The 15,712-nt window shown below is 33.0% G+C and overlaps 1 protein-coding gene across 1 annotated transcript; it reads left to right on the plus strand.

Annotated features, from left to right (window-relative positions):
• Positions 1-49: 49 nt before the first annotated feature.
• yip2 (yippee interacting protein 2) lies at positions 50-15,523 on the plus strand. The gene is made up of 8 exons (XM_088226461.1): positions 50-337; positions 2,190-2,356; positions 3,502-3,633; positions 5,776-6,040; positions 7,264-7,439; positions 10,898-11,098; positions 13,492-13,646; positions 14,535-15,523. Exons 1-8 carry the CDS (start codon positions 319-321, stop codon positions 14,614-14,616), a joined length of 1,197 nt encoding a protein of 398 aa, XP_088082587.1. The 5' UTR covers positions 50-318; the 3' UTR covers positions 14,617-15,523.
• Positions 15,524-15,712: the final 189 nt, after the last annotated feature.

Raw genomic sequence — 15,712 nt, forward strand, 5'->3', positions numbered from 1 at the left:
TCTGTGATTTTGGTAAGAGGCTTACAAGAAAAAACTGTTTTTTTTCTTCAATCCATAGACAACAAAACCAAACAAACGTCAAAAATCAAAAACAACAATTTGCTTCGTGCCAATCCGCTAAGTGCCAACTTAACTTCATTTACAAATTACAATTACTTATCAAAATACTTTCTTGCCGATTCCCCGTATTTTGTATTAATTCTTATCAGTTGTTATCAGTTTTGTTTTATGAAGACTGACTGAAAACCTGACTCAATTCTTTAGTTTGCATTTATATTCCGCATTGCTCACATTCAGCTCCGCTACGAAAAATTAACCATGTCTACTGCCGTAAAAGGTAGGAACATATTTATACTTTCCCCTAAAAACAAAAATATTAGTTTAACATGCTAGTTTTAGCAACTTCACTTTATAATAACAAATTTCCTTCCACATTATTTCACAGGTATTAATAACACTTTATTTGTTATTCGAACCGAAGTCCAAACTGATTCCAAAGTCCGTTTGGAACTTGTTATTCTTGTACATTAGAATTATTATATGCATTATTTGTTACCCATTGTCTTTTGAAATTTTGTTATTTCATCGTAATTTTTAAATATCTAGGTAACTTGTATGCGGTCCATATTATCATGTTTTCAGGCCTACGTAAAGAAAAAAAAACTAAATTTTTAAACCTAAGAGTTATTTACATTTCAATCTAAAATGTTATTTTATCCTTATTATTTCATTTGAATTCATATGCATGTAACTCAAATCATGTTTTGGTATGAAACCACAATTAATATAATTAAAAATGTTTTGCAGTGGCGAGCGCGCAAATAGGGATGATTGCATAAAAAGTACAAAATCAACCATTTCACTGTGTAGATAATATTTTTTAGTTATGCAAATCCAGATATTAAATAAAATAACGTTTACAATATATTTATTTCAGTAATAGTTTTAAAATACTATTCTTTTAAATAACCGTTATTTAAGTGGAGCATCTAAATAGGGACACTTGAATATTTTCTCATAATAAACTTATTTCAACCCTATTTCATTAATATTTAGTAGCGTGTCCTTTTACTTTTAAAACTGACGCACATTATTATTATATATTAGCTCTGGCATCTTTCGAATTTTGGTGTTTTTTTTTTAGTTTAGCTGGCCACACAACTATGCAGAAGGCAGTAAGATCTTATACTAAATGATACCTCATTCAAACTCTGAATGTTTGAGGTGACATTCTGTATTAAAATGTATATTTTTTGTTACAGGTGTTTCATATTGATGAATTTATAAAATTAAAATACATATGTATTTATCCGCTTTAATTAAGAGACCCAGATTTTCTTAACCTACTAGGCAACGCCTAAAAGCAATTTCCAATTTTATACTTCTTCTTTTACCAGTTGGTTAATTCAACAATGTTTTGAGTATGTCCAAATGTTTGCAGACTGGCTGGATTTCCTCCCTTGGGAGTTATTCAGATCGGATGAATCTCACCCACATGATAATGTTTCTCAATTCTTCCATCTGTTGACTTCACAAAAGTCAACAGATGGAAGAATTGAGGAAATGTGGATGTTTAAAAGCATGGGCATAATGGTGAATGTTACACAGTGTGTAAAGTGGTCACTTAAACCAGCCAATGACGGGTCATAAGCCCTGTAAATGCCTAGACTTCCATATTCCCTTCTCAAAAATGTTTTTCATCTCTGTAGCAACAAATTTAGTTATGATATGTGTTCATTTGAGTGTCCAATGAGAAAAAAGGTGTTTTCGAACATGTTACAGTATTTTCTCATCATCGTATCATCACATCTGATTGTGATTGAAGTCTGTTATAGATGAAGACAAGGAAGGCAATTACCCGCAAATTGAAATACCATTTTTTTTGCCCTTCTGACTTTTCAATTTAATTATACTACATTGGCTAAATGAAATATACTTATTAAAAATATTTATACATCCACCTAATTTTCAAGTGATGAGCATAAATCTCTTAATAAAATCCTCACTGTTAAATTAATTTCTCTAACTGCAAAAATATGGCAGTGGAAAAACAAAGCTGCATCAATAATCTTTAATCTTTAAATAATCATTATCACAATTTTATCTCTATCTAGTAATTATTGAGTTCGATTCTATACAAAGTGCTCGCCGACTGATTTATTTAGTTTGATTTGTATGTTAAATTTTAGGAATTTTCATTGTTGGAGCCAAACGCACTCCTTTCGGGACTTTTGGAGGAGTTTTTAAGGGAAAAAGTTCCGCTGATCTACAAACTGTAGCAGCCACTGCCGCCCTGAAAGAGGCTGGAGTCTCTCCTGATAAAGTAGACACAGTCGTAATAGGAAATGTCTTGGTTGTAAGTTTTATGTTAATTACATTTATATTAAGACCATTTTATAATCTACTATGATTTGTGCAATCCTTAGTACACAAATAGCTTGAAGCTGATACTTGTTACTTGTACATCTAATGCACTGTTTTTTTTATTTTACCATGTAATCAATAATTCCTATTTGTTCAATATGTACACACTTTCTAGATTATGTAAATACTAAGTTTAACTTGTTTTGAAGGGGACAATTTAATGTATGTTTAAATTTATTTACAAAACAAGACTAATAGTAAAAAATATATATGCAAGGTATATCCAGACAGTAAGTTCCGTTTGTATTTCTCGCTATCGCAGATTCGCGCATGCATGGAACTTAGCCTGACGCTGTTTAATGCGTATTTATTGCATGGCAAATAAGATACAGCACTTGGTTGTGTAAAGCGAGCGTAGCGGCGATGATGGGTTGAAGAGACTGCACTTAAACTAAATGCTGAAACAGAGTGACTCCTTTAAACTGAATCTTCGGACTGGCTAAGCTAGACTTGTTGAGCTGACGGCATTGACTTCATCGGGTGGTCTCTTTATAGGCTACGTTCCTTTGTTCTTCATATTTCCATGGTAGGGACTATGTTAATGTATTGCAGGGCGTTGATCTCATGTTTCGCCGAATGAGATGAATTGAATTCAATAGAAAACGCTGATATGCTTCATTGGTCGTCGCATTATAATTTCAGATAAAATTATTTAGCACGTGTTTGTGTCATTGATCATGGACTATGAACTCCACACATGTGATAAGTGGTTCAAGCTTGTTATATGTGTATGGCGATTAACGAAGTGGGCATTACCGTTAATGAAGAGGGAACACAAAAGCTTATGCCGCGCTATGACAAATGCCTACAAAATGGAGAGAGTTATGTAAAAAATAGTTTAATAATATTTTTTTCCTAAAATGTACATACTTGTTTTCTTTGACCTGTCAAATGGAACTTGCTTCCTGGATGTACCTGGTAGATAATTAAATTTTTTATTCATTTACAGACTAAATGTAATTTTTTAGATTTTATCATACTTAATTCCTTGAAGCGTTATTATGGAAAAATGAACATCTAGTTTAAGTCTCTCAGGACGTTTGCTCTCCATGTGGCCCATGATATGATTTTTTTTAGAGTTCTTCTTCTGATGGTGCATTCCTTCCCCGCCACGTATCCCTTCGGTGTGGTATCCCCATAGACAAACCAGCTCTGGGTATCAACAGATTATGTGGTTCCGGTTTTCAGGCAGTTGTCAATGGCGCTCAGGTTCGTACTTCTTTCTGATTGTTTATTTGTTATTATTTAATTTTTATAATGCATACAGCGCCATATTTTTTAGGTCATTTAACAATGCATACAGCGCCATATTTTTTAGGTCAACATATTTATATTGTATTGGACCCTTTGGACTAGGAATAAGAAATGCGAGGAGCGACCGATTGACAGAATTTTGTGCAAAACATAAACTTGCAATCGCAAATACCTGTTTTTAAAATCTTTTTTTTTTGTTCCTTAAAATTTATTAACACAACTAACAAAAAATAAAAGTTTACCGGCGCGTTTCTAATACAAATAAAAAAACACAAAATTATCACAAAGAATCAAGTAAACAGAAAAAATGGTTTTTTATTCGATAACTGGTAATATAAATGATGTTGCTTCCCACCAGATGAATATTTTATCCATTCTATTTTGATTTCATAAAAAATCTTTTTAAATAATCTAGTACTCATGTACAAAAGTGTTATTTTTTTATTGAAAATATCGGCAATTTGATTAAACCAATCCTGGACATTAGTCCATGGATACGAAATGTAGCCTGCATTAGCTTGAAATGTTTTATTGTATCCAATTGGATCGTAGGAATTAATTCATTCCATTTCTAATGCATTTATGTCAGATTCCGTCCATATGATTATTGGTCGCGTTACAAGGCTCCGGGAGATCGACTGAGACTACAGATTGACTATATAATAGTTAGAGATAAATTTAAGAACCAAACGAAAGATTGTAGAAGTTACCCCAGCCCAGATATTGACACTGACCACAATATGATAATATCTGAAAGTCTACTGAAATTGAAAAAAAATAAAAAGATAACTATCTACAAATGGAACGATGCCGCCCGTCAATTAATAAATGCGTTTGTAGTGTCTAGAGTCGATTATTGCAATGGTATCTACGCAGGTCTACCAATGAATAAAATGACCCGCCTACAGGCTGTATTAAATGCCGCAGCGAGACTTATTTTCGGAATCTCTAAATTCAGTCATATCACTCCACTACTTCGGGAATTGCACTGGCTACGTTTTCCACAGAGGGTGGAATACAAACTCTGTTGGCTTATGTATAAGTCACTGCACAACTCTGCTCCAGAATATCTAAGGGAACTCTGCATTCCGGATGAACTATCTGACAGATGTCTTACGCTTAGATCAGCTACATCTACGTCGAAAGGAAAAGTTATTATACCTCTACGCAAACAGCGCACTAAATTCGGCGAACGTGCATTTGCGGTCGCAGGCCCTACAGCATGGAATGCTCTCCCAGCAGAAATCCGAAACTGTGAGAGTGAAGTGATGTTTCGGAAGAAACTTAAAACCCACTTGTTCTCTAAATCATTTGAATAAATTCTTAGCATGTGGTGGAAAAGTATTATGAAAAAGTACATTATTTTTCTTAAATTAAAAAGTTTAAATTAAATTTATTTCTTTATATAATCACTTTGTAAAGCGCCCTTGAGGTATTATACTACGAAAATGGCGCTGTATAAGTTATCCATAATTATTATTATTATTACTAAGGTTTTAAAGAATAAAGATGTTAAAAATAAATGCACGGAAAAGACACTAGCTGGTATCACAAATTGTAAGGAAAATGTAAATTAAATCTGGGAGAGACTGTGAGGACACTCAAATGGGAGAGAGATAGAAACAATACCTGAAAATGCTGTAAATATGAGTTCCCATGTACTTTTTATTTTAAATAAATTCTAAAACAATGTTGGTAAGTCAGGTTTTATGTAAACCTATCAAAGCTATGCAGAATAAACAGATTTTAATGTGAAAACTGTCAATTTGTAAAAATAAGTCCAATTTTGTGATATAAATCAGTTAATTTTATACATTATTTATTTACATCCAATATTCATGGGTTTGCTTATAAGACGCAGTTTAAAATTGGGTGTTAACATAAGTTCTGTCAATTTTTTTCAAATTAAAAATGAGCGCCAAAAGTTTAAAAAATGCTAAATGTTGAACGTCACTTGAAAGAAAATTTTCTGCTTTACAAGATATTGTGTTAGCTTTTATGTTACATATTTTATTTGGTTACAAGCCTGTGTAGACACCACGCACAGCCACTGCACCACGGAGGCCACCTCCTTTTAATATCTAAATTTTCTTTTAGGACATTCTCACCGGCTGTGCCAGTATTGCTCTGACTGGAGGAGTGGACAACATGTCCCAGTCACCCTATGCAGTTCGTGGGGTCAGGTTCGGCACTACGCTGGGCATGCCGATCTCCTTCGAGGACACTCTTTGGGTGGGGCTGACCGACAGCTACTGCAAGCTGCCGATGGCTCTCACAGCTGAAAACTTAGCCGAGCAGTACAAGATCCCTCGAGACGAAGTCGACAAGTTTGCCCTTAGATCACAGAAGCTCTGGAAGGCCGGTGAGAATCGATTTAAAAATATTTATTTTACATTTTACGCAATCTAAGTATAGGTGAACACAGTAAACTGGAATGAAAAATACTGTTCTGCGTGTGAAATAGAACCAGAACTTTGTACGAGTGGTTTTAGCAAGATGGCTGCTCTTGAGTAAAAAACCTGAAAAAGGAAATCTAGTGGGCAAAACCCCGCATCGTAGTGTAATAATGTAAGTGAAAGGTTGCCATAAAATATTTGTTTTTAAAGGCGGTTTTAAGTATCATTTACACGTGGACAGTACAATAGATATGGCAATATTGTCTTATACCAGCTCCGTGAACAGCCTCGACCGCGCAGGACAGAACCCTGGGACAATACTGAAATTTGGTCACAATTCACAGGTGAGAACTGCGAAAATGAATACACGACGGTATTTATTGCGAGCGAGGAAAGAATGTTTTATTTTGTACAAAATGTATTGGAATCATTAAAGAACGAACTAAATTACAAAAATGAATTTTTTCTGCCTCCATTTTCAGCAGAAAAAATACGCAGGAGCAACGCCGAGCAAATCACTATTGTCATCAGATCCTGTCCATGCATGTTCACACGAGGACAAAGCAGCAGCGCACGGCCAGCCGTGCGCTGCTGCTTCCCCCAGGGGAGTAAATATTGTTCCGCAGAGATAGCCTGCCCATTTATCTCCGTGGCAATGTCTCAGAACAATGTTTTGCTCTACAAATTGCTGTTTACACGTGGACAATGATCAAGTCCTGTGACAAAACAATATTCTATTGTCCACGTGTAAATGGCCTTTTACACCGAAGTATTTTACTGTCCTTGGACTAGCCCCTGAAGTATAAGACCGATCACCTTACCTTCATGTAACAGATGATTAATATACGTTGCATTTGGTTTACCAATGCAGTGCCCTAAACACCTCCGGGTGCAGATGGGACACGATTCCTAAACTTATTTAATTTTGATATTTTTTAATCAACGGTGGTAAGCCTGATAACAGATTTCTATTTTTTTTAAATGTAATTTCTAATTTTTTACTGTTGATCTTCCAGGAAATAAAACAAAAGTTGCCTAAAAAATGTCTTTCATAATAAATAAGAAGATCAATCTGTAAGTGCCTTGTGTAATGAATGGCTGAGTCCCTTGCCTCACGCACAATAGTTCCGGGTTGCATTCTCAATGAGATCATTATATATATTTTTTTTAATTCCTTTTATATTTTCAGGCTTCGACGCAGGCGCATTTAATGCTGAAATTGCTCCCGTAACAGTTAACATTAAGAGGAAAGATGTTGAAATCAAGATGGATGAACATCCACGTCCAGAAACCACCATTGAAGGTCTCGCTAAGTTAGGAACTGTCTTCAAAAAGGATGGAGTTGTAACGGCCGGGTCTGCTTCTGTAAGTTAACACCACAACTTAATCGCTATTGACAAATATGGACTGCTATTGAATAAATGAATATCATTCTGTTTTCTGTGAGATTGGAAATATGTCGACTGTCCTTATGTATACTATTGAATCTGCATTTTGCAAGGTTTACAGGACAGCAAAAACAAAGCTTAATATTTTGCAAGCCTTTTGGAATGGTGGATATATCTTTGAAATAAAATAGAATATGAAAATACCATAAGAACTAAAAAAAAATATTTCAACGGTGATACAAATTAAATTATTTATTGTTTCGGCATTTGCTTTGTGCTTGCTTTGCAAATAATAAAACAAGTTTGAATGACGCATAAATGATTTTACAAATATAATAATTATATGTACATTTGTTAAAATATATTTCACATTGTAAAATTGCATACTTAATTCACTAGTAGGTAGTCATGTTTTGTTTATTTAATTTTTAAACGCAGAAATATATATTATATATATATATATATATATATATAGATATATATAAATATATATTTTTATAATATGGTATTTTCACTTTTTTTAAATAAGCAAAAAATTACGACGGTACGGTGTTAATATTTTTTTCATACGACATTGGATAAATTTTTTATAAAGGTTTAAAATATGCATACATTTAATTACCCGAGAACGAGACGTTTCACGCCCTGTGAGACAAACGGCATGTATGACATTTTGGCACTAAACCTGTACGCAATGTTTATTAGAAGCGCAGTCGACGGTCATAATGCGTGACATCAAAATGATTAGATGCCAACTGCGAGCCGTTTTGTATGTGCTCATTTTTAAACCTGAAAATTATTAACGAATATTCTTTTTTTACATTGATATATATCATTAGAATTGTGAAAATCCGCTTTAAATATATATTGCATTTTTAATGTTATTCCCAGCTTGTAAAAGTACCCTATTAAATGAGGAAGTTCAGCTCTTTGGGAAGTTGGATGTAAAAAATGTATTCTTACGTGCGGTAGAAATTAAAGCATTAAATTGTACAGCGAAGTTTCTTAAAAGTGTATGAGAAAAATAATAGAAATGATTTTAATAAAAACTACTTTGCATGACATCACTAGTTTTTGGCAATAATGGCAAGAGAGCTGTTATAGATTTCCGGTTTATGGTAAGCCAACTGACGAATCAGCAGAACTCATCGAGAAGAAGGCTAAGAGAACTTGAAACGCCACACGCGAAGTTATTAAAAAAAAAAACAAACTTTAAATGTAGTGTATAATACAGTATTATATACATATATGTGTACAATAAAACATAGCTTCTGCCGTTTATACTACTACTACCATCACGCCATTTCTCCGTAGGGGTAGGCAGAGAGAATGGACCGCCACACGTCTATCCTGGCATACATTCCTAGCTTCTTCCACATTCGTACATGCCCTTCGGTTCTGTCTGCTTTTGACATGACCAGACTTTGGTTTATCTGATCATGCCACGTCTTCCTTGGTCGTCCACGTTCAACCCTGGTTCAATATCTGCCTCTTTGCCGAGAGACCACTGTACCTAATTGAGTGTAACAAACATTATGCAAAAAACATATAACCCTTATCTATGAATCCATTTACCTTATAGTTTTCACACAAATATAATATTTTGTTTATTACCCCCAGTATTTCTGGAAGTTAAGTTTTTTCATTTCATTTACTTATTTATGTAATATTTATTTTGTAATATATATGTATCATTCTTCTTTGGTGAATTTTCTTTTTTTTAAATATGTAATCTAAAAAATAAAGTGTTTTAATGCCGACTGTTATCTTAAGCTAAAGCTTTAAAACAATGTGATAGATTTATGAACCCAGCTTAGAATTTTATAACTATCATGATGTCATTTTTTACATTCAAATAACAGTGGGGTCTCAAATAGGTGAATGAATGTCCGCTCTTGAGGCCTTACTTCACAAAATCATAACTGCATATTTGACACAACAAACGCACATAAAAAAAAAATATTGTTAACAATCAAACGTCCTAGCTAGTTTACACAACGTTTTTTTGTTATTTTTTGCACTCAATCCTACCTTGATTGTATTGATCAACTTAGCTGAGATGGTCCTAGATTTCTTATTCATGTTTTAATCTGTTGAATTGCTTTGCAGCAAACACACATCTCTCTCTCAGCCATGCTTTTCAAACTAGCCATAATATGATAGTTTTTTCCCACGCCAAGCACAAGAGATTGTCCCTTTTTTGGTGTGGTTCTAGTTAATTTTTTTCTTTTTCCTTTAATATGTATTTTATTTATTTGTTTACAAAACAGTTAACAAAGAAAAAAACAAATAAACATACATCAATACAGGTCAAGAGTACATACATATATTTTTTTTTAATATTTGTATCATTGCTGGTCTAACTAGGGTTAGCACCCGTTAGTTCTAATACCGGCAAGTAATTTTGAAAATATCTTCAAATTATTTTTTTTTTGCAACACAACATTACAAGAGTTTAGACATAAACAGATAGAGGTTTTGACATTTTTTTTTCTTCCTTTAATAGCCATTAGTTCCTCTGACTCCCGACCAATGGTGTGAAGAAACAAGGCCAGCACTCTTGTTAGCTTGATAACACCACCACATTTCCATGTTATAGGAATAAGGTTGTTTATTGGTTGTCCAATGTTGTCCAATATTTGTGCCAACGAAGCGTTGACCCCTTTCTGAAGAATCGAATCATTATTGGAGTTCCCAGTAAAATGGTCATGATTAATTATTGTGTATTTGTCCCTATTCAAATGTACAGCCGCCACTGCTCTTGTTACATATTGTTGTTGAATATCCAACACCATGAATCACTGTGATATCGGTGAGGTATTTTTTAAATGACTTGTATCAATGCTTTTTGTGCTATTGCTGCTAAATCCACGGTGGTTTTGGTTAACCAATGCATAATAAAGTTGTTTTATATCTTCCATTCTGAGAATATTTCTTAGTGCCAAAAAGTGGTTTATCGTTCGGATTATTTTCGTAGAAATGGTTTTAGAGTATAAGTTCCATTTGTTCTGTTCTCTCTGTTACTATGTTTATACAACATTTAATAAACACCATCAAACATCAACATCGTTTTCTTCTGTCAACCCCCAACTGAGTAGGAGCTCCCCGTGCTTTCCTGAAGCATAAATCCTACAAATTTGACAATTGTTTATCCCAAATATTTAATACCAGTGTAATAATTGTATTTGTTTGTAAAATGTATTAAATAAATAAGCAAAAATCCCAGGATTTCGCGCTAATCACTTGGTACATTATGAGGCAGATTTGCCTCCACTCGATTTACTTAGAAGCCATTGAGTCAAAACCACTTGTCTGGGATTCTGATTCTATTTCATCCTCCTAGACACAAACCAGAGAAGTTTTTGAAGTCCAAAAGTTCATAAAAAACAAATGTCTTATTTATTATTGAATTACATGGCTAATGTATAATTTAAGGGTATCTGCGATGGAGCTGGTGCCATAGTACTGGCCAGCGAAGAAGCCGTGAAGTCCCAGAGCTTGACTCCGCTAGCGCGCCTGTCAGGGTGGGCTACTGTTGGAGTGGAACCCAAGATTATGGGCATCGGGCCGGTCAGCGCTATTCAAAATCTCCTCAAGGCCACAAAACTTACCCTCAATGATATTGATCTTGTTGAGGTATGTATTTATTTGCTGAATCATCGCACTACTCCTTATCAACAATAATGAGATTAATGAGTAATGATATTTATAATTTTGCATTGCCTATCAAAAATATTTTTTAAACATATATTGGACCCTGCTTTTTATTAATAAAAAAGAACATGTTTTCTTATTTTATTTACAAATTTATTTGGTTTGCATACTCGTATGATGACTAAATAAATTTTGTTCTGATCTCTCGATATAATTTTGTAAATAATAGTGCAATGTTTTTACTATCAGGAAGGTTCTACTTTAGAAATACAGTAAAACCTCTGTTTTATGTTTTTCAAGGGAGCAACAAAAAAAGTGTAAAACTGAGGAAAACTTTAAAGTGAGGAAATGAAAAATGTATGGAAAAAATGAAATTTCATTAAAATATAATTATTGTACAAGACTATACTAAATATACTGCAGAAAAATTGTAAGAACTGTCATGATTGGGGATTCTTCACATTTACCAATGATATAATTAAAAATATTTTGTATTTTTTCAAACGATACTGCAATGTGTAATTTTTTTTTTTTTTATATAAAATAAATATTTGCGTTCTTATGATTTACCCAAATATTTCATTTTGATGGCCATTTTCAACGAGTTGTAAATAACTCACTATTAGAAAATGGGAATCAAGTTGGGGTTGAGTGGGATTCGAACCACAGACCTTTGGTCCGTTAGTCCGAGACACTAGCAATTGAATTACAAAAAATATATGCCTAAATAATTGTATCTAGGTACTTAACCTTAAAAACACGAAAATAACAATTTGAATTTGCATAAAATGCATACAACGATTTTTTCCCTAAATATTGGGAAATTTTATTTATATGGCATCACTTTTTTTAGTATGGCACCACAAAATTTCAACTGTCATTTACATCGCGGCAATTTCACACTTTTATGATAGCTGTTTAAACTATCTCCTTTTCACATTATGTGTGTATAACATCAAATAAAATTTATATTGCAAATTTTTTTAACTTTCTGCTTCGTAATTTATTGATGTTAAGACTTTATTCTTCCTAAACATGTGTCAACTGCATGCCACTTTTTCGTAAAATGTCAAAATTAGACACTTAAACAAAATGATCAATTACACTGCACCTACTTTAAATTTAGTTTGAGACAATAATTTACACATTTTTTTTATTTACCTCGATTTTATTCTCCATTCACGCGGCGGCGCGCGGCTCGTCTTTTGACAGATCGAATGAGTTATGAAAAAAATTTCGACGTAAAACCAGGATTATGAAAAACATAAAAAACGTTAATTAGGGGGAAAATTTAATGAGAATGTATGGAAAATAATGGGACCTAAATATTTCGGGGTAAAAAGTGGGAAAACGTAAAATCGAGGTTTTACTGTAGCTTTAGTTAATATTTAAAAACGGAACAATGATGTTTTGTTAGCTGGTGGTTAGACACTACTTACAATATTCAAACAATTTGGAAATAAATTTACTGAGGTCAATATTTTTAGGAAATTTAACCAAATTTAAGTCCCAAATTTTGAATATATTTTATCATGGAGATAAAGTGGCCGAATTGGGTAACATTATTAGATTGTAAGTTTTCTTGGCGGTTATGATTCCTGTTGTTTGATACATGCTTTGTGTGAACAATTTGGTATGTTGAAATCTATAGCAACGGAGAGAGAAAACACCTTTGAGAAGGGAATACGGACGTCTAGGCATTTACAGGGCTTATGATCTATCTTTGGCTCGTTTTAAGTGGCGACTTAACACACTGCGTAACATTCACTATTCTGCCTATGTTTAAAATTCCACATTTCCTCAACTCGTACATTCGTTGACTTTTGCGAGGTAAAAGAGCTGAAACCTTTATTGATGTCGGTAAGATTCATATGGCTGAACTATTTCACCTACTAAGGAACACCCGAAAAAATAAATCATTTTTATACTTCTTCTCGGACCAGTTGGTAAAATAAAAATATTTCGAGTTTGTCCAAATATTAGAAATCAACGAAGGAAGAATTAAAGAAATATGGATTGTAAAGATAGGCAAAAGTTGAATGTTAAAGTGTGTAAAATGGCCACTTAAATCAGACAATGACGGATCATATGCCAAGATATTCCCTTCTCAAAAATGTTCTCCATCTCTGTAATTGAATTATCATTATATACTTTGTTTAAATCTTCCGTGTGAACAATTTGGTATCTGCAGAAAATGCCTAACTCTAGTAATACATAAAAATGTTCTCATATTTTAAAAATATAAACTGTGTTTCTTTGTTTTTATTATAAAATTAATGTAAAGGTATCAGCTATACAAACTCTGTCTCTCGAGAATCTTCAATGAATGAAATATTATAGGAATCTGTTCATTATGTAAGTTCATTTTTCTTTAGATCAACGAGGCATTTGGAGTCCAAACCATGGCTTGCGCCCAAGCCCTGAAGCTGGATATGGCAAAGTTAAATGTCAATGGCGGAGCTATTGCATTAGGACACCCCCTCGCTGCTTCTGGTGCGAGAATCACAGCTCACCTGGTCCATGAACTTAAGTAAGATTACATAATATCACATATGCAGTCAGACTTGGTCATTACGAGGGAGATGGGACTGACTTTCGCCGTTTTCCCTATCAAATAATAGTGTTTAATCACTGCACGAAATTCGCTTTTTTCCATTTTTCAAGAAACACAAAAGTTGTTTACTTCAAACGATTACAACAAATAGACTAATTGATGAATTTGGGCGACATTTTAACAGCTGCCATTTAGCGCTAGGTAGCTTCATTATCAATCCGCCCTCGTACATGTTTTACGGCAATAAATTTATTATAGGGACTCAGAGCCATTAGTTTTAAATTATTGTTATTTTTACACTAAATAATAATAGTATTTTTGATACTCCAGCGGTATTTTTGGTTGATTAAAATTGTAAGTAATTTATTAACAGAACGGTTTCTAGGTTCCCCTGCCAAAAAATCGAATTGATAGTCACGCGAGATTGCAGTATCACCGACGGTATGCATATTAAGAAAAAATCTTCAAACCTCAAACTATTTTTCTTCATAACTGCCACCATTTTGAATCCACTTGTCATAAGCTTTTTCTATTCCCTCTTCTTAAAGGAGTGCAGCCTGCTATTTTAACCAGGTAACGGTAAAAGAGCATAAAAATTTAATATAGCAGGTGTAAGTATATAATCAGGATAAACGAATTCTATCCTGAGTTTCAAATCACAATTTATTTTCCAGGTAAATATTGGTGTGACCCTCGGTAAAATTGTGTTTCAAAAGTGTGAATGTGTGCGTTAGTAGTTTGGAACTATTTTGATGAAATTCATTTTCCCACAACTGGTCTACTCGGCCTTAATGCTACAATAGTAAGCGTTTAAGTTTTGGAGATTAATTCATCTTGTATTAATGCTTTTTTTCTATTTGCCAGGCGCCGAGGACTGAAAAGAGGAATCGGTTCAGCGTGTATTGGAGGAGGACAGGGAATCGCACTTCTCGTGGAAATCCCTTGAACAATCGTAATTATGTATACTAAATATTATAAAGTTCTTTTTTCCGCATGTTTTATTCGTCACAGAGAATCTATACAAATGCATAATAATAAATATGCAAACTTGTTGAATTTGTGAATTTCAACTTAAATACCTCACATGAAGAATATGTGTCGACTATTTTATTCTGAATACTCAAAAATAACATAATAGGTTTATACAGTGGACATTGAATATCTCAGTGTAACTGGCTTAAACTTAGTATATATATTAAATTCCGGAAGTTTCAGGCAATAACTCTCACATTTTTAACTTTTCATATATTGACATGTGTAATTTTTTTATAACATTGTTTGCCAAGCCATTGTATATACATAATATTTATGGTTAAAATATGGTGGTGAGTTATTTTTCAGTCTGTAAAAAAACAAACAACATTTCACATAATTTAAGTTATTTTTCTTTCAATTTTTACAACCAGGAATATGTCAAGTCGCACACCAATGATGACCATTTGTGTTCTCATGTCAGACTGTTTTAAAAACACATTAACAAAGATATATGTACTTCAGAATATTTTTATACATTATGTATTTCAAATTTCAGGTTTGATTTGATACTAATATTTTTATCATAGTAAACACTTATAAGAAAAAGTAATATCTTGTCAAATATTTCAGAATTAAATAAAGCACAGTTTTAATTAAAATGCTGCAACTGAGTCACTTTTTAAAGTGTATTTTGAATGATTTATTTTTTATGCACTTAAATAATTTTATCAACTGTGATAAATATGTATATATTGTATTTTTGATGTAGAAATTTTGAAAGAAAATAAAAATATTATGTTAACCTAATTGTTTTATATAATTATATTTGTAATTTTTACATGCATACTTTATTTTTTAATAAAAAAAAATGACAAAAACAGTATTTAATTATAAATTCCAAAAAATTTTAGCTCAGGTATGTTTCAATCTAAGGTGTAAAAATATAATATTAATCCTGCACAGATAAGAAAAACGATCCAGATACAATGCAGTGCCCTATGCATCAAGAAATTATGATAAATAAACAGAAAGTATAACAATCAAAGGCAGAACAATATGTAGTATTA

This window comes from Micrasema longulum, unplaced genomic scaffold (genome assembly GCF_059751315.1).
Source record: "Micrasema longulum isolate JH-2025_06_02 unplaced genomic scaffold, ASM5975131v1 h1tg000434l, whole genome shotgun sequence".
Taxonomy (NCBI): Eukaryota; Metazoa; Arthropoda; class Insecta; order Trichoptera; family Brachycentridae; genus Micrasema; species Micrasema longulum.